General features: G+C 55.4%; 1 protein-coding gene across 3 annotated transcripts; it reads right to left on the bottom strand.

Moving 5' to 3' along the window:
- ASS1 (argininosuccinate synthase 1) lies at window positions 1-25515 on the bottom strand. 3 transcript variants are annotated; one of them, XM_051636863.1, is made up of 15 exons: window positions 25097-25515; window positions 22076-22187; window positions 21572-21640; window positions 21090-21278; window positions 18941-18997; window positions 18403-18477; window positions 16372-16442; window positions 15969-15999; window positions 12324-12414; window positions 10331-10415; window positions 9429-9493; window positions 5331-5462; window positions 2450-2606; window positions 912-977; window positions 1-407 (listed from the first exon to the last, which is right to left on the bottom strand). In XM_051636863.1, exons 1-15 carry the CDS (start codon window positions 25147-25149, stop codon window positions 353-355), a joined length of 1308 nt encoding a protein of 435 aa, XP_051492823.1. In that variant the 5' UTR covers window positions 25150-25515; the 3' UTR covers window positions 1-352. The 3 variants fall into 3 exon arrangements, with proteins under 3 accessions (XP_051492823.1, XP_051492825.1, XP_051492824.1); XM_051636865.1 differs by lacking the exon at window positions 25097-25515 and adding an exon at window positions 23258-23451; XM_051636864.1 differs by lacking the exon at window positions 25097-25515 and adding an exon at window positions 23280-23451.
- Between the last annotated feature and the right edge of the window lie 347 nt (window positions 25516-25862).

The following is a 25862-nucleotide window of genomic DNA, read 5'->3' as shown; positions in this document are numbered from 1 at the left end:
TAAAGCCCAGCTCTCAATGAGCAGCCCCAGCGCGTGGCTGGGGGGGTTTATTTCCTTCCCCACTTCTCCACGGGCCGACCAGCTTTTTTTTTTTTTTTTTTTTTCCCTTTTTTTCCCCTCTTTTCCTTTTTCTTCCCTTCTGTATTTTTGTTTTTTTTTAATGATTGCATTTCACCCCCCACCCTGTAACAAAGCCATCACCTCCGCCCGTGACTCCGGGTTGGGAGGAAGGTGGGGGGGGGGGGGAGGAGGAGGGAAGACGAGTTACAATTACAAATTACCACCTCAATTAGTGCGAGTTCTTAAGAGAAATTCGAAAGGGGAGCAGGAGGCCTGGGCGTGGGATTGATTGCTATTCATCCTGCTTTACGGTGACCTTGCTCTGGAGACGATGATATTCCTTCAGCCTGGAAACCGGATTAAAAAAAAAAAACACACAACAAACAACAGAAGAAATTAATTGTAAATTAACAGTAATAACACACATTTCCTTTCAATTAATTTAAGCAGAATGAGGGGGCGTGAAGAGCAGGCGTTTGTTAAGGGCTGTACAGTTTAATTATTTTCTTTTTTATATATTTTTTTCTTCCACGAGATAATGTAATTAATTTATCAGGGGGGGGGGCAGAGCAGATTGGGGAGAACAAAGCAGTTAACAGGCAGTGGGGAAATTAAGAGCCCATTATGTAAATGCGGTGTGTTTTACAGCTTTGGAGTTGGGAGTGTGGTGGGGTCTGAGAAAATAAGTAAAATAATGAAGGAAGCTGAGGAAGGCTGTAATTAAGCAGGGCTGGTGCTGGGGGGGCTGGTGACACCCCGGGACTCTTCCCCCTGAACCTCCACTGAGCCCCGGGGGTTTTGAGGGGCTTTTTTGACCCTATCAGGGAGGGTTCCACCTCGACCCTGCAAACCTCAAGGAGTTGATGTTGATGAAGCCAGTGGCATCAGCAGGTTCGTAGTCCCCTTGCACGTTCATGCTGCGGAGAGAAAGGCACCGTCACTGGGATGGGGGGTCCCGGGGGGATCTTGTGGGATGGGAGAGGATGTGAATGACCCCAGTGCCTGCTGCCAGCCCTCCTCAGCTGCTTGGTGGCTGTGGGGGACTCGTGGCAGTGTGCCCACCAGTTGCTGGGGAAGGGGCATGTGGCCTGCAGAGCCACAGGACCACCTCGATGGCCGTCCCTGAGCTCCCCAGTCCCACATTTCCCTTGTGTGCATCATCCCCTTCCTCCCTGTGCTCCTGCATCAAGCAGGAATGCTCACGCTGTCCCAGAGCTGTCCCATGGGTACGGCTGTCCCATGCCAAGCAGGGACACTGCCCCTGGCAGGGGATGTTCCTCTGGCAGGGTGGTGGTGTTGGAGGACACCCCCGGCACCCATGTAGTTTGTGGCAGCCTTGGTGCAACACCAAGCACAACCCCCTCCCCAAAGCCAACAGCCACCCACTGCATCCCAACTCTCCTGGTTTCCTACATCCCCAAAGCACATGGCTCATTTCTCAGAAACCACAAACCTTAAGGGAGGAAGGGGGAGGAAATAAAGAAGAAGAAAGAAGAAGGGAAAAAAAAAAAAAAAAAGAGTTTACAATGATTTTACCTCCCCTGACGGGCTACAGAAAAACCTCTGTGCTTTTATTTTTGCTCATTCGAGTGGTTCTGACCTGCTCTATAATTACGTTACTTTCTACCTACTGTGCAGAGGCATTTCCACACAGCTCTGCCTCTCACAGCTTTCTCTCGGGTTCCTGTGACGCCGTCACTCAAAGGCTTTCAAACCAGCGATGTAGAAATCAAAAAGAAAAGGAAAATGGTTGGAGACGCAGGGAGAATAAGTGCCCCTGCTTTTCTCTCCCTCTCTCTTTTTCCTCCGTCCCACCCCCCTCCATCCTCCTTTTTTTTTCTTCCCTCTTTTTTTTTTTTTTATGGTGGGTTTTGTTTTTTTTGGTTGTGGGTTTTTTTTTTAATATACTTTATTCATTTAATCTCTCCAAGTGAGAGCGTGAAGCATAATGAAGGGTTGGGACGGATTATTAGGAGCTGTTGATTTCGAGGGGGAGGGAAGGGAAGAAAAAAAGCCAGAGAAGAGAAAGAGAGAAGATAATTTGACATTTACTCCGACTGATCTAAACTCATTTGGGTGTATTTATGGCTTATAAAGTGTTTAGAGAGATTGAAAGGGGTTGAGGGAGGGCTGGGGGGGAGCGAGCAAGAGAGAAAACAACATGAAAAAATGGGAAAGATGGGAAAGACAGAGGGGAAAAAATAACATTGACTTGGAAACATGGCCCGTGCTTTGGCTGGGAGGACAGAGTCACTGGTGTCATCAGGGATGGGACAGGACAGGATGGGGTGGGATGGAGCAGGATTCCATGGGACGGGACAAGGTGGGATGGGATGGAAAGCTTGCTGCCACCACCCCTGACCAGCCTGGTCCCTTGTGCCCCACTCACCTGACCAGCTCCTCGTTGTACAGGGACCGTGGGGACTCCCTGCCCAGGATGTAGACCTGGCCCTTGAGGACAGAGAGGCGCACGGTGCCCACCACGGGCTCCTGGGAGCGCCGGATGCATTGCCGCAGGAACTCGCACTCGGGGCTGTGCCAGAAGCCTGTGGGAATGAGGCAGTGACAGCAGGGACACAGGGGAGGCTGGGGGGATCCCATGGTGCCCATGCAGAGTGGTCCTTTCCCCCCCCCGACAGATCCTGGGTACTTTTCAAGGGAAGGGATACAGCTGAAGGATTGGGAGAGGGAGATGAGGTGTTGGGACACCCGGGTTCAGCTCTAAGGGATGGAGACCCCATGTGTGTCCCTTCCCCTTGGTGGCCCTCAGGTTCCCACCTGAGAGAGGAGGCTACAACCAGCTGATGGGGAAGAGGCAGTGGGGCCATTCTCTTTCCAGCTCCCCCTGGGTGGGGCCCCTCACAGCAATTAAAAGCTTTGTTAAGTTATTATGAAACTGCCACTCAAAAACCAGCATCTCGAGGGGTTCAGGTGTGGACAGACAGATGGACACAGAATCTAGGGATGATGAGCTGTTGTCTGCCGGGATGAACTGGATGACATCCCCTCCCCCCCCCCCGCCTCCCCAAAACACATCCAGCAGGAACATTGTCATCCATAGAGGCCATCGTGGGTGTGCAGAGGGGCCATGGCCCTGCCTGCCACCCCTATGCCCCCTCCTGTCCCTAAGAGTGGTAATTAGCCAGGAAGCCCTTGGAGACCTGGAATAAAGCCTGGGAGATGAAGAGGGAGATAGAGGCAAGGAGAGAAAGAGCCCATTCAGCACCCTCCAGTCATCCCCAGGTCTTATCTCTCCCATCGCCCTCCTGCTCTGCTCACACACCGGTGCCCTCTCACCTTTCCCTTCCCAGCTGGGCTCCTGGCCCAAGCCATTAAAGAAACAAACAATTTCTTTTGTTGTTTGGCCCCGCCAGCCCCTGAGCGGGGCTGTATCCTGCAGCCTTGTCCCTGGGATCTACACTGAGGCACAGCATTAAAGCCCTGCAACCCCTTGCTATCAAAACCATCCCCTGACCCAGACCACCCCCCTCCATTGCGCTACCGTGGCACAGCCAGGGGGGTTCAGGAACCCCTTCCCTGCAATCTTGACTGACCCCAGCTCCCCTCTTTTTTATTTTTGGTAATCACCCTCCAAATACACCTCCTCCAGCATCAGGATTGACGTAGGGCTGTTGCATCCCCAGGAAAATAAACCCAAGACACATTAAAATAATAACCAGCTGCTTACATCCCAGCTCTGACAGCTCCAGGTGTGAGGAAGCATTTCCCCCAACCCCCTCCTCTCCCCCCACCCCTTCCTCACCCCCCATGGCAGCCACATTCCCCACTGGAAGTGATCCCCCTTAATGACCTTCCTGCCTTGTAACCACCATCCTGCCCTAATCATGGCCCAGGCAGGGGGACAATGGCACTTCCACACCTGGCTGTACCTGCCTGGATGGGAGCTGGCTTCAAAGCCACCCCTCCACAATGGGATCAATGGGGACAGGGGGAAGATAAACACTAATTCTCCTAGACTCAGGGGCTAGCTGCAATAATGAGATGTTGAAGGAGGGGGAGCTTGAAAGCCTGGCCTCTGGCATGGGCACCCCCGGGTGCTGTTTGCACCCTGTTGGGGGTGTTCCTTGGATTTGGGCTCAGCTTCCAGGAAAGCCCAGGACCATGCTGAAAACCCCTAAGGATTCAGTATCTGGAGGCAGTGAAAGACCAGCCTTTGCCTGGCAGAGGTGGGCAGGGAGAAGTGAAATCATGATTCCCCAAGTAGCTTTTTAATCTGGTGTCTTCACAACAAGTGAGTGGTTAGAAATAAAAAAACAGGTTTATGCTTAAACTAAGAAAAACAAACAAACAAACAAACAACAGAAGTCAAAATAAAGGCAGCCCAGAACAAAGTCTAATACAAATCACCTGAGGCACAAGTGGCATCAGGGAGTAAACTCAGGCAGGGGCTGTGATTCAAGGGGAAGGTAGCAGAGTCTTCTGCAGCCCCAGAAGCCCTGGCCCTGCCAAGGGCCCTGAAATAAGGTTTAAGCAGCAAAGGGGCTGGGGCATTAAATGCCAGTTGTCAAGGAAGGCACAGGAGGGAATGTCCTTGGAGGGGAAGGTGCCAAGGATGAGCACAGGTGCCAGAAACTGCAGGGGAAGCCTGACACAATCCTGCTGAAGCTGCTGCTCTCCAAAGCCTGAGCTCCCAGAGTCAGGTTATTTCCAGGGGATCTTCCATGGGAATCATCCCAGGACTTGTTGGTTGGAGGACAATGCCTGAAAAGTGATGGGAGGAGGAACCAGGAGGCTGAGAAGACAGGGCATGTGAAAGAGATTTCCTGTCCCTTGACCCCCATCATGAGGCTGAAGCTTGGGTGCTCGTGTGCCCATATCCCAGTGTGCTCCAGGCCCATTGGGAGGGAGCAGGTGGAGATATGGAGGGAATGGAAGGGGAAAGGCCATGTTGGGAGGAAAAAGGGATGGTGAATTTACAGCCTGTGAGACATCCAGTTGTGTTGGATGGGACAAAGTGATGTCAGTAGGAGATGCCAGAAACACCTCCCACCACCCAGTCCTCATGGAAGGTGGCATCACCTCCTGAAGGCAGGGAGTCCCATCGACATGAAAACAGGGAGTGGGGTCAAGCTTAGCCCTCAGCACAAGCAAACTCATCTTTTCCCCCATGAGTAACCTCAAAATCCACACCTGAATTTCACAGCCCTGAGCGGATCTACCAGCAGGACCTGCAGCCTGAAGGAGGAAGAGGATGAGGAGGGCTGGGAGGAGGCTGAGGTGGCAGGGCTGGGCTGAAGGACCCTACATACCGTTGTACACCAGCTCGGAGAATTTCAAGGCGAGTCCCTGCTTGATTTTCCGTACTTCCCGGTCCATGGTGAAGGCCTCAATATCTAAATGTGCATGGTATAGGATCGTTCCCGCTGGGGTCTCATAGATACCTAGCCATTTTTCCAGGCAGGGGGAAAAGCAGAAAAAGAGAGAAACGAATGAGACCAAAACTGTCAGCAAATGACAAAAAATAATGACTTGGCTGACAGAAGGAGCTGTGGTCGAGTGCATTCAGTCCCAGCTTGCTGTAAAATGCATCTGTCATTATATTCATGCTGGGGCCGAGACAGTCCACTCCGCACCTTGCGGAGAAAATTTCTAGATTCCCCTCTTTGAAGAGGCACTCTGACGAGGCTAAATGACAGGGTTTGGGAACCGATCCCCCCACTGATCCGTGCCCAATGGTCTGCAGCTGAAAACCTGTAATTAGCGGAACGACGCGGGGCACAGGCACGGGGAGCGAGGGCCTGAAATACCCTCCTCTCCCCTCGGCTGGTGAGAAAGAGCCCTGCACCTCTGCTGGGAAGCAATGGGGCTACCTGGGGGCTGGGAGGGCAACCTCATTTGGGGCTGGCAGGATCATCTCTTCCCCCCCCCCCCCATCTCCAATCCCTTCCTGCCTGCCCCAACCGTTGCACAAGGCCTGGGGATGGAGGATGCTTAATTATTTCGGTGATGGGGGCTAACGCCGCGGGCGAGCTGCTCCCTTTGTTCCAGCTGCTCGGGGCTTATTTTCTGCAGAGTGTGGTTTTTTTGGTGTTTAAATATGAGGGTGGCCATGGAGTGCTCTGCTCTGGGTGAGATGTGGGTGGGAAAATGTTGAGCTAGTCCAGAACATGTGGCAAGGGCTGCTCCACCAGTATGTCCCTGTCTGTGGGGACAGTCCCCTCCCAGCACTAGGCATCTGTGCTGTAGCATGGCCATGGGAATGGCAAAGGACACCCACATGCTGGGTTTTGCTGGCACACAGAAATCCTATAGGAAAGCATCCCCACTGAAGGGGACATTCCCCCAGCCAGCTCCAGCCCCAAGAAGAAGTGGGGGGAGCCCACAGGGCTGTCAGGCTCAAACCCACACAGACTCCAGCAGAGTCCCATCTGGGAGTGGCCATGGGTCCCATGGACATGGCAGGAGTCTTGTATAATACTGCAGCCCAAACCACTTCCACCAGACCTCATCCCTGCCAGGGTCCATCATCTCAGCATCCTACAGGCACAGGACATGTCCCTGTCCTAAAACAGAGCCACCCCCTCCTCTCTGCCACCTCAGCAATGGGGTAGCCTGGTGCCTGGGGCAGCTCATGGGGGGCTGACCAAGCACCCATCCCCAAGGGGCTGTGGGGGAAGACAGCCAAGTCAACACCAAAACCCAGCCATTCCCATGGGCACAGCATAGGGGCACAGGGGCTGCCCTATGTCCCCTCCAGACTCCGACCGTGAGGCCCAGCCCAGCACTTACACAATTAATATTCCTTCTCCTTGTCCTTAGGAGGTGTTAAAGCCAATTGGGGCTGACCAAAGATTTGGGTTTGTGTCTTGACCCCCATCATGTTCAACCTGATGCTAGAGGATGCGGGACAGGAGTGTGACAGCCAGGGCAGGGGGGGGAAGCTGACAGCTGTACTCGAGGAGACAAGAGACACCTTCAAAGTGACACTCGCAGCATCTCCAAGTGTCTATTTTCATCTCCCCATGTTTACAGGAAAAAGACAGAGGTGTCAGCACTGCAGCCTGGAGAAGCTTCAATCACCCCATAATTACCACTGGGGAAGGGGGGGGACTGGAGCCGGGGGTAGAGGGGGGGGACGTGGTAGGGGGCAGCCAAGGAGACAGCTGCTGCTGCTTAAAATTTTCTAATTTGTAACCTCGGCTGTCAGTTCCCCTCCATCCCAGCGGTTTGGCGGCGCTGGGTGCGGGCTGTCCCTGCTGCCGGCATCGGCGGGACGGGACGCGCGGTTTCCCGACGGGAAGGGGAAGGTGGATGCTGCCCGTGGGAAGGTGCTGCCCAAACTCCTACCGCTGGTCCAGGGCTGAGGCCGAGCCCTGGTGTGGGTTCATGGCAGGGGAAGGGGTTTTCCACTCTCCTCCTTCCCTGCTCAGCGCATCGAGGGGAGGCAAAGCCCCAGCGCTCGGCTCTCTAGGCAGCGGCCGTCCCCTCCTTCCCACTTCCTCCCCACTGATTTCATTTACTTCACTTAATTAGCCCCCCTTCGGAGTTAAAAAGATAATTTGATAATGAGGATATGAAAAGGAGGGAGAGGCAGGGCCAGGCTCCTGCTCACAGCCAAGAGCCCCCGGCTGAGCCGTGCCCCCCCAGCTGGCTGCAGCGCCGTTCTCCGGCACCCCCTAATTACCCACCCTCCTCCCACTAAAACAAATACGGCAAAATCGAGTTAATAGGGCTTAAAAGGCTGGAGCAGGCGTGCTCAGCTCACCCCTCGCCCATTAGGCCTTAACGAAGTTCAATTAGGAGCTTAGTAAAAATCAATGCAAATGAATTTTTCTCTCCTTCGATTTCCCGGGTCGGGGAGGTGACAGAGAGGAGGGACCTGGCCGGAGCCTTCGCTGTCACCTTCGTGGCCGTGGAGGGTTCTTGCTGTGTCGCTGGCTGCCCGTGCCTCAGTTTCCCTTGCAGTCTCTGGGGATGAGGGGCCCTCTGCTGCCCTGAGATGGTGGTAGCAGACAGCCCTCGGGCCACCCCACACTGCTGGGATGTAAGAAACTATCTCCTTCCACTCATAAGCCCATGACCCAGCTCCTGCCCCATTTGGGATCCAAAATGCTCCCACAGAGCAGCGATGGGGCCACCCCGAGCTGCCCTGCACCCCAAAACTCCCAGGGAGAGGGATGCAGATACAGGCAGCACCCACCTGCTCTGGCCACTTCCCCTTTCCCAGCTCTCCTGCAGAGCATCTCTTGGAGGGGTTTCTACTGATCCCGAAGAGGAAAACCAGGAGCACGATCCTGCCCAAAGGGGGAAAACACACCCCCAGGGTCTGGTCCCCGCCGCGCACGCCCCTGCTGGCGCTGGAAAGGCTGGTCTTCCTGATCTGCCGGCACACAGACCCGGCACCCATCGCTGGGCAGTGTCAGGCAGGAGACAGGCATGACAGTTAAATGGGGTTTTAGAGAAATTATTAAATGCTGGAAGGGTCACTAGAGCGTGTCAGCGGCTCTTAAAAAAAAAAAAAAAAACCAAACAACTAGATTGTGACAAATTACCCAGCATCCTGCATGCAAATTTGCAGGCTGGTGTGTGTGGTTTGGAGTTGGGTTGTTTGTTTCTTTTCTTTTAATATTCCCCCCCCCCCCCTTTCAGTTTTAATTTGATTGTTTAAACTCGGATCAAATGATTTGGGGTTTTGTTTCTTGCCTTTCGTGGTTGATGCTCTTGCAAAGGGGCCAGTGCCCTTGTGGTGGGGAGGGAGAGCATGGGCTCTGTCTTATCAAAATATCTGCTGGTGCCCTGCACAGAGGGCAAGTTTAAAGAAAAGGAACATCTAATTAGTTATTGATGAGATTTTAAAACAAAAGAGTGGGGGCAAGGAGATGGGAAGTGAGCCCTCTTGTTACTTAGTTCTGCATAGGGCAGCTCGCTGCCTCTGGAGATTTCCAGTGAAGCTGATCCTGATGGATGATCAATACAAAGAGTCACAGCCTCAAAAATGTGTAGAAAAATCAAAGAATTTGCTTAAAAAAATAACCCCTCAGTGACTGGCATCAGCCTCCTGCACTTTGTACCTGTTACACCTTGCACCCTCCAGGACTCCCCATGATCACCCTCTCACCAAGCCCCCAGCTTTCTGTTTTTTTTTTTCCACCAGAGACAAGTCTCACCCAAGGCCTGGGGTCTCTGGTGGCACTGGGACCCCAGGGCTGGTGCAAAAAGTGGCACTGGCAGCGAGCAGGCAGCTGCCTTCATCAGAGACCAGCAAGAAGTCCCTGTCACAGGGAAATCCCCATCAAAAGCTGACAGAGAGGGAGCAGCCCCAGAACACCTGCTGTGTCCCACCAGGGTTTACCCTTTTCTTGCAGTTCCTAGGGCAGGGGTGGCACCTCTGGCAGGTGACTGCTCACCTCTGGACTTCATCCCGACGAAGCGGTTCTCCACAATGTCGATGCGCCCCACGCCGTGCTTGCCCCTGCGGAGGAGAAGGGAGGTTACAGCAGCCCCATGGTGGGACACAAGCAGCTGCAAGAGGTTGGTCAAAGTGTGTGGGGGAGACAAACCCCAAATGACAGCGTGGCCAGCCCCTGAGCAACATTGGTGACCTTAAGTAGTGACCCTCAGATGGGGCAGGTGACAAGGAGGTGGATTTTGTCGCCATTTCCCCTCCTCTTTGCTGTGCCACCAGCCTCTCCATCCTTGCTCACCATTTGCACCAGCAGTGCTGCAGGCAGCAGTCACACTTGGGCCACCAAAAGACAAACCAGGCAAGGGGATAGGCCACACCTCAGCTATATTCCTGATGGCCAAAGTAATTAAAAAACCACTTAACATTTAAAAAGTCAACTTCATGAAGAGTTCATTGCCGCTCAGTGCCAGCTTAGAGGCACAAAGGAGGATGGTTAGGGACTGGGAGGCACTTGGCACAGGAGGAGCAGGTGCTGTAGTGGGTGCTGCTGTGGTTTTGGGTGGTGCTTTGGGGATGGCTCTGCCCTGGTGGCAGCAGAAACAGAGCATGGGATGGCACAGGACAGAGAACCCTGAAGGAGCTGCTGCTGTGAGGGCAGGGGGGAACACAGGATGGTGGACCTCACCAGCACATCTCCGTGCCCCAAAAAAGCCAGCTCCCCACCCAAAGGAGACACTGAAGCCCTTGGGCAGGCAGGATGAGGCTAACCACCACCCCTGGGCTCACTGGGATGAGCCTGCTGTGAGCATCCCACTTCCATTGCCCCCTGGGGACGCTGCCCTTGTCCTCACTGCCAGCCAGCAGGCAGGTGGCAGTGGTGGCAGAGGACAATGTGACACTCACGCAATGTCATTCAAGTAGACGAAGAGTTCCAGGGCCGAGCAATGAGTGGCTCCATCCCCAGCATTGGTGACCTTCACGGGGACACCTGCAGAGGCAGAGAAGGAGGACAGGCAGGATCAGCCAGTGCCAGGATTCCCCCAGAACATCACCCCGTGGGCGTTAAATAGATGTGACAGATATGAACTCTAAATAACTTCTTAAAAAGGCATATCCAAGCTGGTGCCGGGGGGGGAAGCGAGGGGTGGGGGACCCACCTCGGGAGAGAAATAAATAAATAAATAAGGCCATTAAAACGTCCTGCCCCCCTCCCCTTTCCCCTTCTCCTCTCTCTCTCTCTCTCTTTTTTAGGGCCTGTGAAATTGCAACCAGGCCCTTAACTAATTGAATTTCACGCTCGGCAATTGTCTTACGGCGCAGCACCTTCTGTCCCACCAGCTCCTGCCGGGGGTGGGGATGACAAATGTGTGTGTGTGTGTGTGTTTGTGTGTGTCCCCTGCCAGCATGGGGGGTGTCGGGGGTTGGACGGGACCCCCACACTGGGGCAGGGCTGCTCGCACACGCACGCACACGCACCCCGCGGCAGGGGTGCTCCCTGCCGTGAATTCATTATTGCACCTTTTTTTTTTTGGTTTGGTTTGGTTCCCCCCCCCCCCCCCCCCTTTCTCTCTTTTTCCCTTAATTTTTTTTATTTTGTTTTTTTTAAAGGCGCTGGGCAGGAGCGAGGCGGGGTGTGGGGGGTGTTGGGGGGGGGGCTGGGGGGGGGAAGAGGATGCTGAATAGAAAGAGGCATTTTTCTTTAGCGGTGTGAAATGAGCAATAAATGTATTAGGAAGCTGACAAGGGGGCTGCGGGGCCCACAAAGAAAAGCGGTGCGGAGTTGGAGGCTAATCCCCCCTCCATCTGCCCTCCTCATTACCATTTAACGCACTATCAGTTGCCAATCAGCCTCAATGCCTCCCTTTCTAGTCTTTATTACTGAGGCGCCCGCAAGAGCCCTGTCTAGTGACGGGGGCTGTCAGCTCCCCCCTCCATCCCCCCCCCCCCCCCCACCCCTAAACCTCCTATTTTCCAGGGGTTTATAAACTCAGTTGTAAATTGCTATTAAATGTAACTCGCGGCAATAATGAACCTTAAGCTGCTTCTCGGCGCGGACCCCGATCCCCCCCACCCTCGGCTCCAGCCCCTTTTATTTGCATCCTCTGCCGGGCTATTGGCTGGGTCCGCTCGGCGCGGAGCCGACGTTGTCGGGGCCGTTGTTGGCGAAAGCTGCTTAGTCTTTAAAATAGTTAATAATTAGATTAAAACTTCAAATAAATTAACTAGGGGCTGAATGGGCCGCTGAGGGGGGGGGGGGGGGGGGGGGGGGGGCAGGCGGGGCTGGTCCTTGCAGAGGGATCATTATAATGGAGCAGGGATGCTGGTGGAGGGGAGGGGGTGCCCCCCTTCCGAGCAGGGTCTCTGCAGGGCTCGCTGATGCTGCCAGGACGGATGGTGGCACGGGGGTGGCTGGTGGAGGTGGGGGATGCTGTCTTATGTCCCATCACTGGGTGACAGCTGCAGGGCTGGGGCTCACTGTGTGTCCCTAAGAGGGTGGCATGGGGTGTGCTTGTCTCCTTCACGCAACACGGCAAGCACGTCTGGCTGGATCCTGCTGGAGGATCATCCCTGCTGTGACACTAGCCAGGGCCACTTGCATGTCCCCAGGGCTACCTGTGTGCCACCTTAAAGGAGAGGGACCCCTCAGTGGCTGGGGTGGGAGCTCAGAACCCTCTCCATTCTCAGGAAGGGTCCCACCAAGCCCTCCAAGACTTACCCAGACTCTTCAAGAGACCCAACTTGCTGCAATATCCCAAGCCCTGACACCCCAAGTCAGGGCTCAGCCCACCTGCCTCCACCCCAGGGTTGCTCCTGGCATCCCTTGGCCCTGGCCAGGGAACAGGGTTTGGTTTCGAAGGGCTGAGGTGCGAGGGGCCGGCTCTGAGGATGCTCTTACCCTGCTCAAACTCGATTTCCAGCACATCTGGGGTGTTGGGAGAATTGGCCGGATCACAGGTCTTCGTGTAGAGCCCAGGGGGGGCCTGATTCTGCCGAGAGGGGGAAAGAAAGAGGGAAAGTAAGTGACATTGGCACTGCCACCCCCAGCCCTGCATCCCCCATCCCGAAGCGCGGGGGCCGGCAAAGCACAGCACAGCACCCGCTCTTACCGGGGCCCTGGGAACAAAGGGGTTGGAAGAATCAGCCAATTTTTCCCCTCAACTTGATCTCATCTTTTCCTCCGACGCCCCCGCAGCTGGAGGCGGGATGGCTGTGGAGAAGCCAGTGAGGCAGGGAAAAGCAGGACACGGGCAGCACGGCCACGGCCCGGCTGGTTCGGCACCGACCGAAGCAGCTAATGAGGAGACCTGACCCCAGCAGGTGCTCCAGCCTCCCTGGCTCCTTGCTGGTGTCCCCAGGGTTAATACACACGGGGAAAAATAAAGGAACAAAGCAAAAACCCATTTCAGAGCACATCAACCTTTATGTATATATATATATTTATTTATTATATTTTTTTTTCTCTGAATATATAGGAAGGAGGCATCTTATCTCCATCAGAGCTGGGCCACCAGAGGCCAGGGTGCTGACAGTGAATTGCTGCAACTGAAGCGTGTGCCAAGAGAAAGGGGGGGAAAATATCATAAAAAAACCCAAGCTTTCCATCCCAGAGAGCAAATGCTTTGCAATTTCATGTGTCCCCTCAGCACTCACGCACCAGGCGGCTTGTGCACTGGCCCCAAAACACTTTCAGACCAGCATTTGCAAACTCCTCTCTCTAAAGGGACACACCTCCCCCCCCCATCCAGCCACAGCTACAGGAGGTGGAGGGGAGGGAAACTGAGGCACAGGGTGCCCAGGGCATGTGCAATGGGGTGGAAAGAAAGGTGCTGAGCAAGCAAACCACAGAGTGGGTCAAAAACTGTTCTTGACTGACACTGGAGGGGACATTGCAAAGAAGCCTCCAGCTGAGGAGCCCCAGCAACCCAAAACTCCCCGTGCAAACAGCTCAGGTGAAGTTTCTCCCAGCTCAGCTGCTCAGGCTGATGATTTAAGTGGTGATAAACTGGTATTTCCACACAAAACCTGGTTGGTGAAAGCTGGAGCTCTGGGCAACCCTGGGAGCCAGGTCCTTCCTGCACCCACCACCCACAGCCTGATCCTCACTCCCATTGCTTCTCCTCCCCTTTTTGAAGCACAACTTTTCTGCTGCTCACTTTTTCTCCCTCCTCCTTTCCAGCAAGGAAAAAAAGGACAAGGCAGAGAGTAAGTTACAGGGAAGGAAAAAAAAAAAAGAAAAAGAAAAAAAACAAAACAAGGGAAAATTAATTTATCTGCAGAAGTTTTCATCTAAAGTTTTCAAAGATGAGAAATAAGCCTTTTAGTGAAAACTTCCTCTTTGTTGTTTGTTCAATACACAGTTCAAAGCCCAATCACTGCCAGCACCCACGGGCAGCCCTGCCACCCCCCCCAGCCCAGGGACCCTGCTCACTGCACCCCAAACCCCAGGATGCACATCCCAAAGGCAACCACAGCCAAGTCCCAGGGATACAGACAAAACTGCTCCAGAAAAAGCACCTTCAGGCTCCTATTTAATCTCTTTTTTTTTGCCCCTTTCCCTTGTTTTAAACACGAGGCCCTGGCCCACACACAGATTACATGGGCTGCAGATTTCAATTTTACATCATTTGGCCTTTCTGAGCCCTGATCACACTTATTAACTAGACAAACCCGTGAGAGATGATGAAAAACTTTGAGTTCAAAAGGAAAAATGGGAGGGAGGGGAAAAAAAACCCGGAAAGTATTAAAAACTCTTTACTAAACATTGCAAGTCAAAGTCAGGCAGTTTCCAATTTTCTGAGTCAACTATGAAAACCCCTATTAAATAAAATAACTAAATAGAAATAAAAGTGACATTTGGCTTGCATTCCATCATTACGGTGCCAGTCTGTCCTCTTTTTATTCTCTCTCCTAAAAGCACAGTTCAAATGACAAATAGTTTGTTGCAATGTATCAATGCCTCCTATTTATCCCTCCCCGCAGGGGGGCTAGTCCTGCAATGTCATCTTTAAAGGGGAGAGAGGAGGGGGGAAAAAAAGGGAGGGGGGGGGGGGGAGGAGAAAGGGAGGGGGAAAGGAAGAGTGTGTGGAAAGAGGGAGGGGGGGGGGGGGGCGAAAGAAAGAAGCAAGAAAAACGGGGCAAGAAGAGAAGAAATTGGAAGCAAATGGTCCATGAAGTAAACCATGATGCGGAGCTATCGATGCCGCAAATGGTTTATTCATCCGGCTGATATTGTTGTGCCCGGGACTGAATGAACTCTTTCAGAGTGCCATATGAAGTTAAAGCAAGTAAATTTCTATCTTTCTCCACATTAGCTGCCTCATTGCCCTTCAATCGGGCCTCACAGAGGCAGAAAATAGCTCAACCATCTGCTTTCAAATCCCTGTGTTTGGCAGGTCCCGGGGGTTTGGGGAGGGGAACCTGCCGTGCCTGGCACCCCGGATCGTGCCGCGGTGCCCAGCACTGCTGCCTGGGCAGGGGACAGTGGTGACACTGCACTGCAGGAAGCCACCTCCTGGTGCTGCTGGAGGGAGATGTGCTGGAGCCGAGCATGCTCGAGGATGGGGTCACTGCTTTGCTCTCTGCTAAACCAGCCCCATTTTCCAAGCTGGCTTTGGGAAGGAAGGGGGTTTGGCAGAGCCTGGGGAAGAGGAGATCATCCCCAAGGGGAGAAGTGCTGGGTGTGGAGGGTCAGGATGGGTGCCCTGGGAAGGGAGTGGGTCTGTCCCTTGCTAGTTTCAGCTCAGAGGCATGAAAACCCATCTCTGTGCCATCTGCTCTCCTGGCAGAGGAGACACCCAAGGGCTGGGCTTTGTAAAGTCCGACCTGCAGACACCCTTCTGGAGGGCATGGATGGGGGAGTAGGACCCCCTCTCCACCTTCTTTATCCTCACGCCCCCACCAGAGGCACGTGCCAGCCCAGCCATGGGCCACTGGGCTCCAGGCAGCTCCTCTCCCTCTCCACCTGCCCCCCCCTCCTCTCCCCAGATTGTCTAATTAGTGCTGATGGATTAGTTTAAGAAGCTGCCGAGCCTCATGACCTGCTGAAGCATGAACAGAGGCCAGCAGGACCACCAGAACTAACAGGAGGTGGCCAGAGCTGGACCCACAACATCAGAGCTGCCCAGGAGCCAGTGGTCCCATGGGTGTCATTGGGGTCTCCAAGCAGCACCCCACCCCTCTCCCCCTGGACAGTGGGGATGAGAAAGCGAGGAGGGCTGGGTGAGCTGCAGGCACAGGCAGCAGACCCCTGGATCTTCATCACCCACCACCAGCCCTCGCCATCCCAGCAGCTCCTCATCTGTCTAATCATTCTTTTATTGCTGCTCCATGACATTGTCCCCTCCAGTGTCACCTTGAAATGGTCCCTTCCCTTATTCACACCAGGGGCAATGAACGTGCTGGGTGAGGCAGAGGGGCTGGGGGGTGGAAGGGCTGCCCCACCAAGCACAGCCCACCATGAAATTTCCAAATAGGCTGTAAATACACAAGATGCCCTCAGCCTTGTGGCTGCCAGGCCAGACTAGTGGACATGATAGATTACCTTGGGGTTCTCCAGGATCCCAGCTTCATAGCTGCAACAGGCAGGGAAGGAGAGAGAAGTCACTGCAGCACCTGCAACTCCAAAAGCCACCTAGACCACCCCCCAACTCCTACTACCCCCATGAGGATGTGTTACGGATCTGCAGGAGATTCTTGCAGCCATCCTGCAAGGAGCACCAGGCTTAGAAGGGCCCAGGAAATGGATGTTGCCATGTGGGACATGGACAACTGGGCAGACAGGTAGATTGCAGGTTTTGGGATTACCCTTGGTCAGCACACGGTGGGGAAGCCTGGGACACTGGAGATGGGAAGGACTGGCCTGGGCATGCAGGATTTGGGGGGACCGGGGTCCAAGGCTCTGGGTTCTCACCTCACAGGAGCTCCATGCCCATCCAGCCTCTTACCTGATGTGCATGAGGTTTTCATCCATGCTCCAGGGTGTCTGGGGTGTCACAGGCACTGGGATCCCATGTTTCTGCCAAGAGAAGGGGAGCAGGGCTGAGCCAGCCCATGGGGAGAGCCAGACCCCCCTGGCACCAGCTCCTGCCCAGATCAGCCCCAAAAGCACAAAGCCACAACTCACAGCCACCAGCCAGGTACCATGAACCAATGCGTACATCTGTATCCCTCCCATGCTGAGGGTCACCTTGATGGGGACACCAGGGTGCTGCTAGGAGAACAGCTGCCCCAGCCCTGCCATGAGCAGAGACAGAGCTCCAGGACACCCCACGGATGGAGATGTTGTGTGCTATCCATGAAAATACTTGTGGTTGCTAAATCATGGTCCTCAGCCCATCACCTGGGACAGGAATGAGGTGCTGAGATACTTCTTGATGTTGCAGAGGGACTAACTCAGCCCCACTCCTGGGGGAACATTGGCCCAGGCTCATGTTTTGCTGGTTACACACCATACACCCCGAGTGGGACTCCCTGGGATCCCTGTCCCAGGCTTTGGAGGTGGGCACTGGGCAGCTTTTGCCTCCTCAACCTAGGCCCCTCTGCAGGGATGCTCTCCTGCCCACAGATCTTGCCCATGGGGGAGACCAGGCAGGGCATATTGATGCTTCACAGCACAAGCTTGAGCTTGCTGGGAGGGCAAAACACTGCCTGCTGTGTGCAAGTGCTGGGAATCACCTGACTTCTCCAGGAAAGAGTGAGAAGATGCCACTCTCAATCCCATTCCTCGAATGGATGGAGCTGTAGGTGCCTCCCAACCCTCCAAAAACCCCCAGAATAATGCTGGGGGCAGATCAGGGGCTGGGGGACAGACCTCGACCCCACCTGGGGACAGACCCTGCTCTCATCAGCATGGATCCCTGCTTTCTCTGGCAGCAACCAAGCTTCAAACATCCTTGTGTTAAAATGTTCAAACATTGAGGGAGCACACCCAGGCACTGAAAGGACCTGGTCAAGCTGTCTCCATCTCCTGAGCATGAAAAAGAAGGGAAAAAATCCCTTTTTTACACCAAACATAACCAGAGACCAAGAGGCCCTACAAACCCTCTGACTCCAACCTTTCTCCTTTGAATGGGGTCCCACAATCCATTTCATTTCCTTTCCCCCTCCTCCTCCCAAACAAACAAACACAAAACCCCAAACAAAACCCCCCAAACCCAAAACACATGTTCCATTTTCCGTAGAAGAAAACCGTGGTGCTCTTAATAACTCCCCTATTTGACAACTTGTTTGACAACATATGGAAAGCTCTCGTAAACTCGCCCCCTTCATAATACAACAGCAGATGGCAAACACAATCCTCAACACGCTGCTCTTGGAGGCTCCTAATGGGCTCGGAGGGCTTCTCACATCCCTCCAGCTCCTCACATCCCTCCAGCTCCTCACCTCACCTGCCCAGAGATTACCCAGGCAGCTTCGACGGCAGCTATTTAAAAACTGAAGCAATTTTCTGGTTTATGCACAGAGCTGCCTTTTCCCTTTTGATTGATTGAGCCGAGTTGTCAAGCATTTCCATGAAGTCGCTAAAAAAGAAAGGTACCCTGGTGGGAACATAAAAACCTGATGCAAAACTTCTAATATGTTTTTATTGCAACTTGTACTTCAAAAAGGAAGGGACAACAAAGGCGAACGTTGGCGCTTTGTCTGTAAGGCAAGTCAGGGAGCTGGGACCTGTTTCCTTGGGAAGTGGGTTACCATTAATAGCCAGGTAATTAGGAGGCTTTTAGAAAGGAAGGAAAAAAATAAAAAAGAGGGAAAAAAAATCCTACCCCAAAGAGAAGGCTCAAGTTTGGTGCTGCAGGGATGTCACGCAGGGCTTCCTGCTGCCACCTACCTAGCCATGGTGAGCATCCTGTGACTGCCCTGAGCATCCCACGGCCACCTGAAGCATCCCCTGGCCACCCTGAGCATCCTGTAGCCACCCTGAGCATCCCCTGGCAACCCTGAGCATCCCGTGGCTGCTCCAAGCCAGCTCCTACCTTGGCATAATCCATCAGCTCGCGGCGCCCAGGAAAGCGCTGGTAAAACTCTGGCAGCCTCCATGGTGCGATGACCTGGCAATGGCAGGAGGGTAGGAGTGTGAGATGAGAAGCCCCCAGCCCCTTTTTGCCCCTCAGCACCATCCCAGGGTCCCCATGGGAGAGGGCTCCAGGCAGCCCCAGGGAGCTGGGACCCATAAGCTGCTGGTCCCTCAGCTGAAATGTAATCTTCCCACACCAGGGTAGAGCAACCCAAGCCCCTGACCCTAACAAGGCACTGGATGCAGCATTGATTACCCAGCAGCTGCCTCAGCACTGTTTCCTCTGAGGCCTCGTAATGTTTGGGGTAAAAATAGGTCAATTAAGGATCATTACAGTCCCCTCAAATGCCAAAACGTGGCTCTGTGCAGCTGGCAGCTTGTTAAGGAGAGGCACAGGCACTTGCATCGGTGTTAAAAAAAACCCACAAATCCACCAGCTAGGAAGGGGGCCAGAAGCCCCGTGGTCGGGCTTCAAGTGACCATTTTGGGTGTCTTACCTTGATGTTAGGACACAGGGCGTAGCAGGTGAGCTCGAACCGAACCTGATCGTTGCCCTGAAACACAAGTGGGAGATGCTGAGGACTCACCCTGCAGCGGGGCAGGCAAGGACCTGCTATTTCCCTGCTCCCGTCTGCATTCCCTGTGCGGGGACAGGAGCAAAATCCCCCAGCTGGAAGCTAGAGGGGATGCACCTCAGAGTGTCTGCTCCAGCCAGCACATGGGACAAGCTGCTCCATGGGAAGTCTCCCAGTCTGTGGCCTCGGAGACCCTCAGCTGAGTAGGGCATTTGCAAATCCCTGTGAGAAGCAGGAGGAATGTCTGGCTGGTGCTACCAGGGACTGCATAGACCGGGCTCTCTGTGCAAGAGGAGGTTGTGCCTACTCTCGCAGTAATGACATTGGGACGGGATTTCTGGCTATTTTCACTGTATCCTGGGGAGACCTGTGAGCTATGCCCTCCCCTGGGCTGACACTCCCCAAAATAGAAGTAGTGAAAACCCAGATTTGGGTATTTTTCCCTTCCACAAATGTCAGAGAAGACATGGAGTGAAACAGTGAAGGGGGCAGGAGGACCGTAGCGTCCAGGAGGGTGCAGCAACTTATAATTAAATAGATCTGAACCTCCCTTTATCTTAATTAGGCAATGCTGATGAGGTCCCAGTAATGAGGCCACATAGTCCAGAAGGAGCAAGCCTGGGAGTTATTAGCACTTCCAAGGGAATAGCACTCACCAAAGCCTGTTTTTCCACCAGCACCAAGGGGTGTAGAAGAGCCCCCCCCCCCTTCCCTCCTCTTGGCCCTGGCCTGAAGGATACACTTACAGGCGGGCTGGAAAATCCCCGAGGACTATTACACACAGGCGAGGAGATCCACCAAAGCACTCATTTCCCTTACAGGCCCAAAACAAGCCCATCTGCTGGGGCAGCGGGGACACCGCAGATGGCCGCATTTAAGACGCCGCAGCCGGGTCGAGTTACCGGCGGTCGGTCCGTCCCTGCCCGAGCCCCGTGGCTTAATGGCTTGGAGAGCAGCCGAGGGTGCCCCTGCGAGCAGGGCCGGCTGGTGGCACCCAGGAGCCAAGGGAACATCATCGTGCTGGGGCTGCGTTACCCCAGGGCACCCGCGAGTGGGTGCTTTAAAGAGAGGGCTGTTTGGGAAAGGGTGTGGGGCACCCATCACAGCTGGAGCAAGAGTTGTTTCTGCCACGAAGCCACCCAGCCCCACAGCTTCCCCATCTCCCCTGAGCTGGTGTGGCCCTTGGCTCACTCCTGGCTGTATCCAGTGTCCCCCCTTCTAGCAGGGTCCTCTGCCACAGGTGGGGACCCCCAAACCCAGCCCCTTGCACTGAGACCCCCTCCAGGCGGACAGCTAACCTCTGCTGTGGGCCAAGGTTTGATTTATGCTTCAGGCCCCTGCGGGATGGAGATGAGGAGACATCGGCAGGTCCTGGGTGCACGTACAACACCCGAGAGGACCACGGAGCTGCAGCTCGGACCAGTCGGGCTTGTGGCCTCTGGTGACAATGACGTCCTGTCCCAAGTGCCCCGCACCGGGCTGGGCAGCCTGCAGGCAGGGGCCGGAGGTGCCAAGGGGTGGCCCGAGGCCGCATCACCCAGGTCCCACGATCTCCATGGAGGATTTCCCACCCTCCGAGCAGGGGCTGGCCCCGAGCATCGTTTCCGCGGTCTCTAGCTGCCTCTAGTGGCAAAGGGTCCTCCCTGCGCCCGGCGGCGATGGGGACAGCCAGGGATGGGGACAGGGACGGGGACAGGGACATCCAGGGATGGGGACAGGGACAGCCACACCTGCCCGTGGTGCCCTGATATGCCCTGAGAGGTGCTGGCTCAGCCCCAGCCGGGACAGCCCATATCTGGAGTAGCTTTTGGAAAGCTACTGCTTACCAAACGCAAGGGGTTTGGCTGTGACCCCAGCCTTCCAACAGAGACAGGGAACTGAAATCAGACTCAGAAATCCCAGAAGAGAGAAGGAAGTTTCGAAATGCTTCCCAGAAGAGCACCCACAAAATGCCCTGTACACTCCTCCTGGCACCCACATCTTGGCCAAGGGGCTGACTGGGTGTCCTATCCCTTTCCTAAGCACCCCAAGTCATGCCCCCTTCTCCAGTGCCCCTGTCCTCCCTCCTCACCTTGCCAGTGGCCCCGTGGGCCACATACTGGGCTCCCTCCCTCTGGGCAATCTCCACCAGCTTGCGGGCGATGCAGGGTCGTGCCAGCGCCGTGCCCAGCAGGTACCGGTCCTCGTAGAGAGCGTTGGCCTGCACTGCTGGCCAGATGAACTCCTCCACAAACTCCCTGCTGATGTCCTCAATGAAAACCTGCCAGGATGGAGGGAGCCCTGTCATGGGAGGGTAGCTGGGGTGGAGGGGAAATTCCACTCCTCTAGGGTTTTGTGGACAGCACAGCGAAGAGTCTCTTTGCCTCCCCTTTGCTAGATGCTGCTAAAAGGCTTTAGTGCAGCATCTCTGGAAGAGGGATTCCTTGCTAGCAGTCTCCCCCCCCATGGTGGCCCCAGCTGTGGGGTGTGTAAGACTCCAAGGCTCAGCCCCACAGCAAGGAGCAGGAGGAGCTCAGAGCACCCTGGGCACTTGGAGGGAGGGGACATTGTTACCTTCTTAGCCCCCAGTGACAGTGCTTTCTTCCGTGCTGCCTCAAAATCTTCCTTCTGCCCAATGTTGGCCTAGAAGAGGGATAAAACACAAGACTGAGTTTGAAAGGAGGCAAAAAAAATCCAATGCGAGTCCAGCCTGGCATGGGGTATCATACCAGGCACAGCAGAGCCTGTGCTGGCCAGGCTTGAAGCCATCCAGGATGGGCAGGAGGGAGGTTGCCTCTCGAGACAGCATCCCTCAGGGCCATACCCTCCTCTGCCAAGGTCTTGGCTCTGTCCCCATGCACTGCCCTCATTAGCAGAGGCTCATTTACTGGCAGGGACAGGCAGTGCCACACACAGCTGGAAGCTCAGCAGAGCAGCACCCAGGCTGGGCCATAGTTAACCAGCCAAAGCAGGGTCACCACTGTGGCCATGCATACACCAGGACCCCATCACTCACCCCCCAGCCCCATGGTCCAGTGCCCCCCAAGCTCCCGGGGGTGGGGTCCACATGGGACTCACCAGGTAGGTGATGACATCGTAGCCCTGCTCCTTCAGCCACACCAGGATGCAGGAGGTGTCGAGGCCCCCGCTGTAGGCAAGGACCACTGTGCCCTTGGGCTGAGCCATGGCGCTGCCAAAACAATGGGAAAAGGGTTCAGGATGGTCCCAAGCCCCGTGCTGAACACCAACCTGATCTTACTCAGCACAGGGATGCTGCAGCATTCAGACATGAAACTCTCCCTGGTGTCCCTGAACTGGCCACGAGACCGTCACGGTCCAGCCAGGTCCTGAGAAGAGAGATCTCCAGGGGGTGGGGTAGTCTGGGCAACACAAACATTATCCAGGTGATGAATAACCAGGAAGTAAGAAGCAAAGCCCATGGCAAACTAAACACTTAGGGCTGGCAGCAACTTGAGTAGGTAGGAGAGCAGGCGGTGGAGCTGCCAGGACAAGCTCTCCCATTAAAACACAGGCTCCCAGTGCTGCTCCAGTCCATGGGCAGCCAGAGCTGCAGTCACCAGGTGCTGGGTGGTCCCATGGGACCTGGGTCATGGGCAGCACACTGAGCCATGCCACATTCAGTCTGGGTCTGGCTGAGCCCCCTCCTGTGCCAGGCTGGGGGCAGCACTGGAGAGGACCTGCCAGGCACTGGGAGAGATCACTTGGACCTAAAGCTTTCCTGGGTCTGTAAGGAACAGGAGGAAGGGCTGGGGGCAGGAGAACAAGCCGTGGAACTGCAGGCACGTCAAGGCTGCAGCTTCCAGGCAGGGAGGGCACCCTGCCAGCTGGTGCACCCATGGGAGCATGTGATGGAAGAGCCCAGAGCAGCCATGGGGGCCACTTCTCCACCTTGACTCCACACAGCTCTCGCTCTGGCCGCCCCGGCACAGCCTGCCCATGCTCTGCAAGCACCTGCAACACTGGGGGCCAGGACTCAGGTGCAGACACCCAGCCATGGCAGAGACACAGCCCGATGTTGTGCTCAGGCACAACCCAGCACATCGCAGCCCTGTGCCAGTGCTGGGACAGAGGAGCCACTGCAGCAGATGGGCACAGCTACCCACGGGCTTGGCCCCAAGCACTCCCTGGCACTGCCCAGCATGCAACCCCCGCAGCCCAGCCCCACATCTAATTAATGCGTAATGGGCGCTTGTCCTAATTATTGCCACCCTGCATTTCTTGGCAGAGTGAAACACCTACGTGAGGATTCAGAGCCTCTCACCCTTCAGCTGAGGAGACGCAGGACTTCAGCCAACAACTGGAGCTGGTGAAGGACGTAACCACCCAGAGCTGAAGGAGAGAGGGATGTGGGATCCTGCTGTGGGAAGGGGTTCAGGGCTGTCCCCTCAGTCCCCAGGCCAGGCTGTGAATCCCAGGGCCCCGTGAAGAGGCGATGCCAGCTGACCCTTGGCCGGGAAAGGCAGACGGCAGAGCCGGCCAAATCCTGTCCTGAGCAACTTCCATGCTGCTGCTGCTGCTGCCAAGTCAGCACAATCCTGCCTTTGCAAGCAGGGAAGGCGCCGAGCCGAGCTCCTCGGGGCTGGCCCACCCAGCCCCTTCCACAGCGGGATGCAATTACACCAGGGTGTGCCCCAGCACCCTGGTCCTGCCAGCGCCGTGTGGGGCCAACAGCCTATAGAGCGTGGCTTGGAGCTGGTGCAGGACCTGGCCTGCTGCTGGCTTCCTGCTGAAGAGCTGACAGCCTTGCAACCACAATTTGGCTGCCTGGGCCTGTCTGCACCCATCAGGCTGCCTGTAAAGTGGTGCGGGCAGCACCCAGGCTTGTGCAACCCTCATTTCCCTACCCTCGGGGCCCCGTGGGTGTACCAAGCCAGGTCCCTGCCCAGGGAGCCTCAGCAGTTCCCTTCCTCACTGGGGCATTTGCAGGAAAGCAGCCAAAGTTCCCAGAAGGGCTCAGCCCAAGCATGATGCTGCATCTGCAGCTCCTTGCTGGGCAAATTCCCTCCTCTAGCCCCCAAACCGAACCCCACTGCACCTGCCAGCATCACTGCCTGCCTGACTAAGCATTTCTGAGACCGGGCACACTGGCTTCATGAGTGGCTTGGCAGCAGGTAGAGGAAACACCTCCGACTTTTTCCTGCTCAGACACATCATGCTGCACACATGATGCCTGAAGGATCCACAGCACCTTCTCCTGGGGATGCATCCTGCACCCCAGGAAAGGTGCTTGGCCACCAGCGTTTCCAGCTCTGGAAACAGGGCTCATGCCAAGCCTGCCTGCTCAGGAAGGGAGAGCCCCAAAGTTTGGGCGTTATGTGGCAATAAACCAGAGCAAACAAAGCTCAGTGAACGGGAAAGTGGCGGGACTTTCTCAGCCCTGATTATTATTCTGTAGAGATTTCCGTGTGAGTTGAAGAAGGGTTTTTTACCAGAACCACCCTGGCTGCTCCGCTCAAACACTGTGCTTTTGTTGTGTTTGAAACTAAGGAAAAAAAAATAAATAAAAGGGGAGGGGAATAAAAAAAGCTCAAAACTTTGGTACAAGGAGGAGCTGCCTTCGCCAGCCAGGCTGGGAGAGCTGCCTCTGCTCTGGTGAGTGCTGCCTGCAGGTTGGGATGGGGCAAGCAGCAGGGACAGGCTCCCCAGTGGTTCCCACAGAAGAGGGATGCAGGGATGAGCTCGATGGTGCTGGGGTTTGCCTCAGCATCATTCCTCCACTTTGTGGGGGTCCCATCCTGCCTCCAGCATTCCTAGAGCAGAGCATGGAAGGCACAGGGTGGTGCCAGCTGAGGTCCCAGCTCCCTTCTCCGGAGTGGCCTCAGGAAGATTAGACTCACTTGGAAAAACCCCTACCCTAAATTGAACTAGAAGGGGCTTGACTGCAGCCTGCACCTCCCAGCACTGGGAAGAGGCTGGGATTCCCCCCCCCTGCCCTGCCCCTCCAGGGACCAGCACACCCTTCTCCAGCACCCAGAGGTGGGGGAAACTCAGAGAGAGGGGAGAGCCATGGGCAGGAGTCCACATCCCCAAAGCAAGGGGTCCCCTTCCCCCTCCCTACTATGTTATGTTCACACTCACCCGTTCCCCAGGGCCCGGCTGCCCTCGGCTCTCCAGTCCGGTGCCTGGAGCATCCTCCTCCTCCTTCCTTATAGCCCTGCGTGGGCAGGCGGAGCCGCCGCAGGACTGTCCCCTCCGTGGAGACCATCCCCGGAGAGGCCCTGCCCTCTGCTTGCCCGCAGAGCACCCGGGGCAGATGGGGGGGGGGGGTCAGATCGCACACCGACCCGGGATGAAGACGGTGCCTGGCTCCAGCTGCCCGCACGGCTGCCTTAGGTGCTGTCATCCGTGTCCCCCCACTCCTCACCCCCTCATTGCCCTTCACAGAGCACCCAGGAGGATCTCAGAGAGGTATCTGACCTCAGGGGTGAGAAAACGGAGGGGGGAGAGGGAGGGAGAGACACAAAGAGGAGCCAGTACCCGAGTGTTCTGCGACTGCACCATACGGGGAGCGAGGGTGAAGGAAAACCCAGCTGGAGGAAAAGCAGGAGCCCGGGTGGTCAGGGGGTGTGTGTAGGGAAAAAGCACCTTTCCCCCTTTCATGTACCCAGGACACCCCAGAGCAGCAGCAGGGGAAAAGGAAACCCCCAACCCATAAGACAGGACCTTTTGGGGTTATCTCAGTGACCCTGCATGGATGCACCAAGAGCAAGCTCCAGTGATGGGATCTGAGCCTGGCACCCTCACCTGGATGGACAGCCATCATCAGTCCCAGCTGCTCAAACCTGGGGGCCCCTGGGCTCAGGTTCTTGAAGCCAGCACCCCCCCTCTCCTTCCAGCTAGCACT

The sequence above is a fragment of the Apus apus genome, chromosome 19 (assembly GCF_020740795.1).
Source record: "Apus apus isolate bApuApu2 chromosome 19, bApuApu2.pri.cur, whole genome shotgun sequence".
NCBI classification, from domain to species: domain Eukaryota; kingdom Metazoa; phylum Chordata; class Aves; order Apodiformes; family Apodidae; genus Apus; species Apus apus.
The sequence above is the reverse complement of the archived record's forward strand: the minus strand, read 5'-3'. Positions and strand labels throughout refer to the sequence as shown.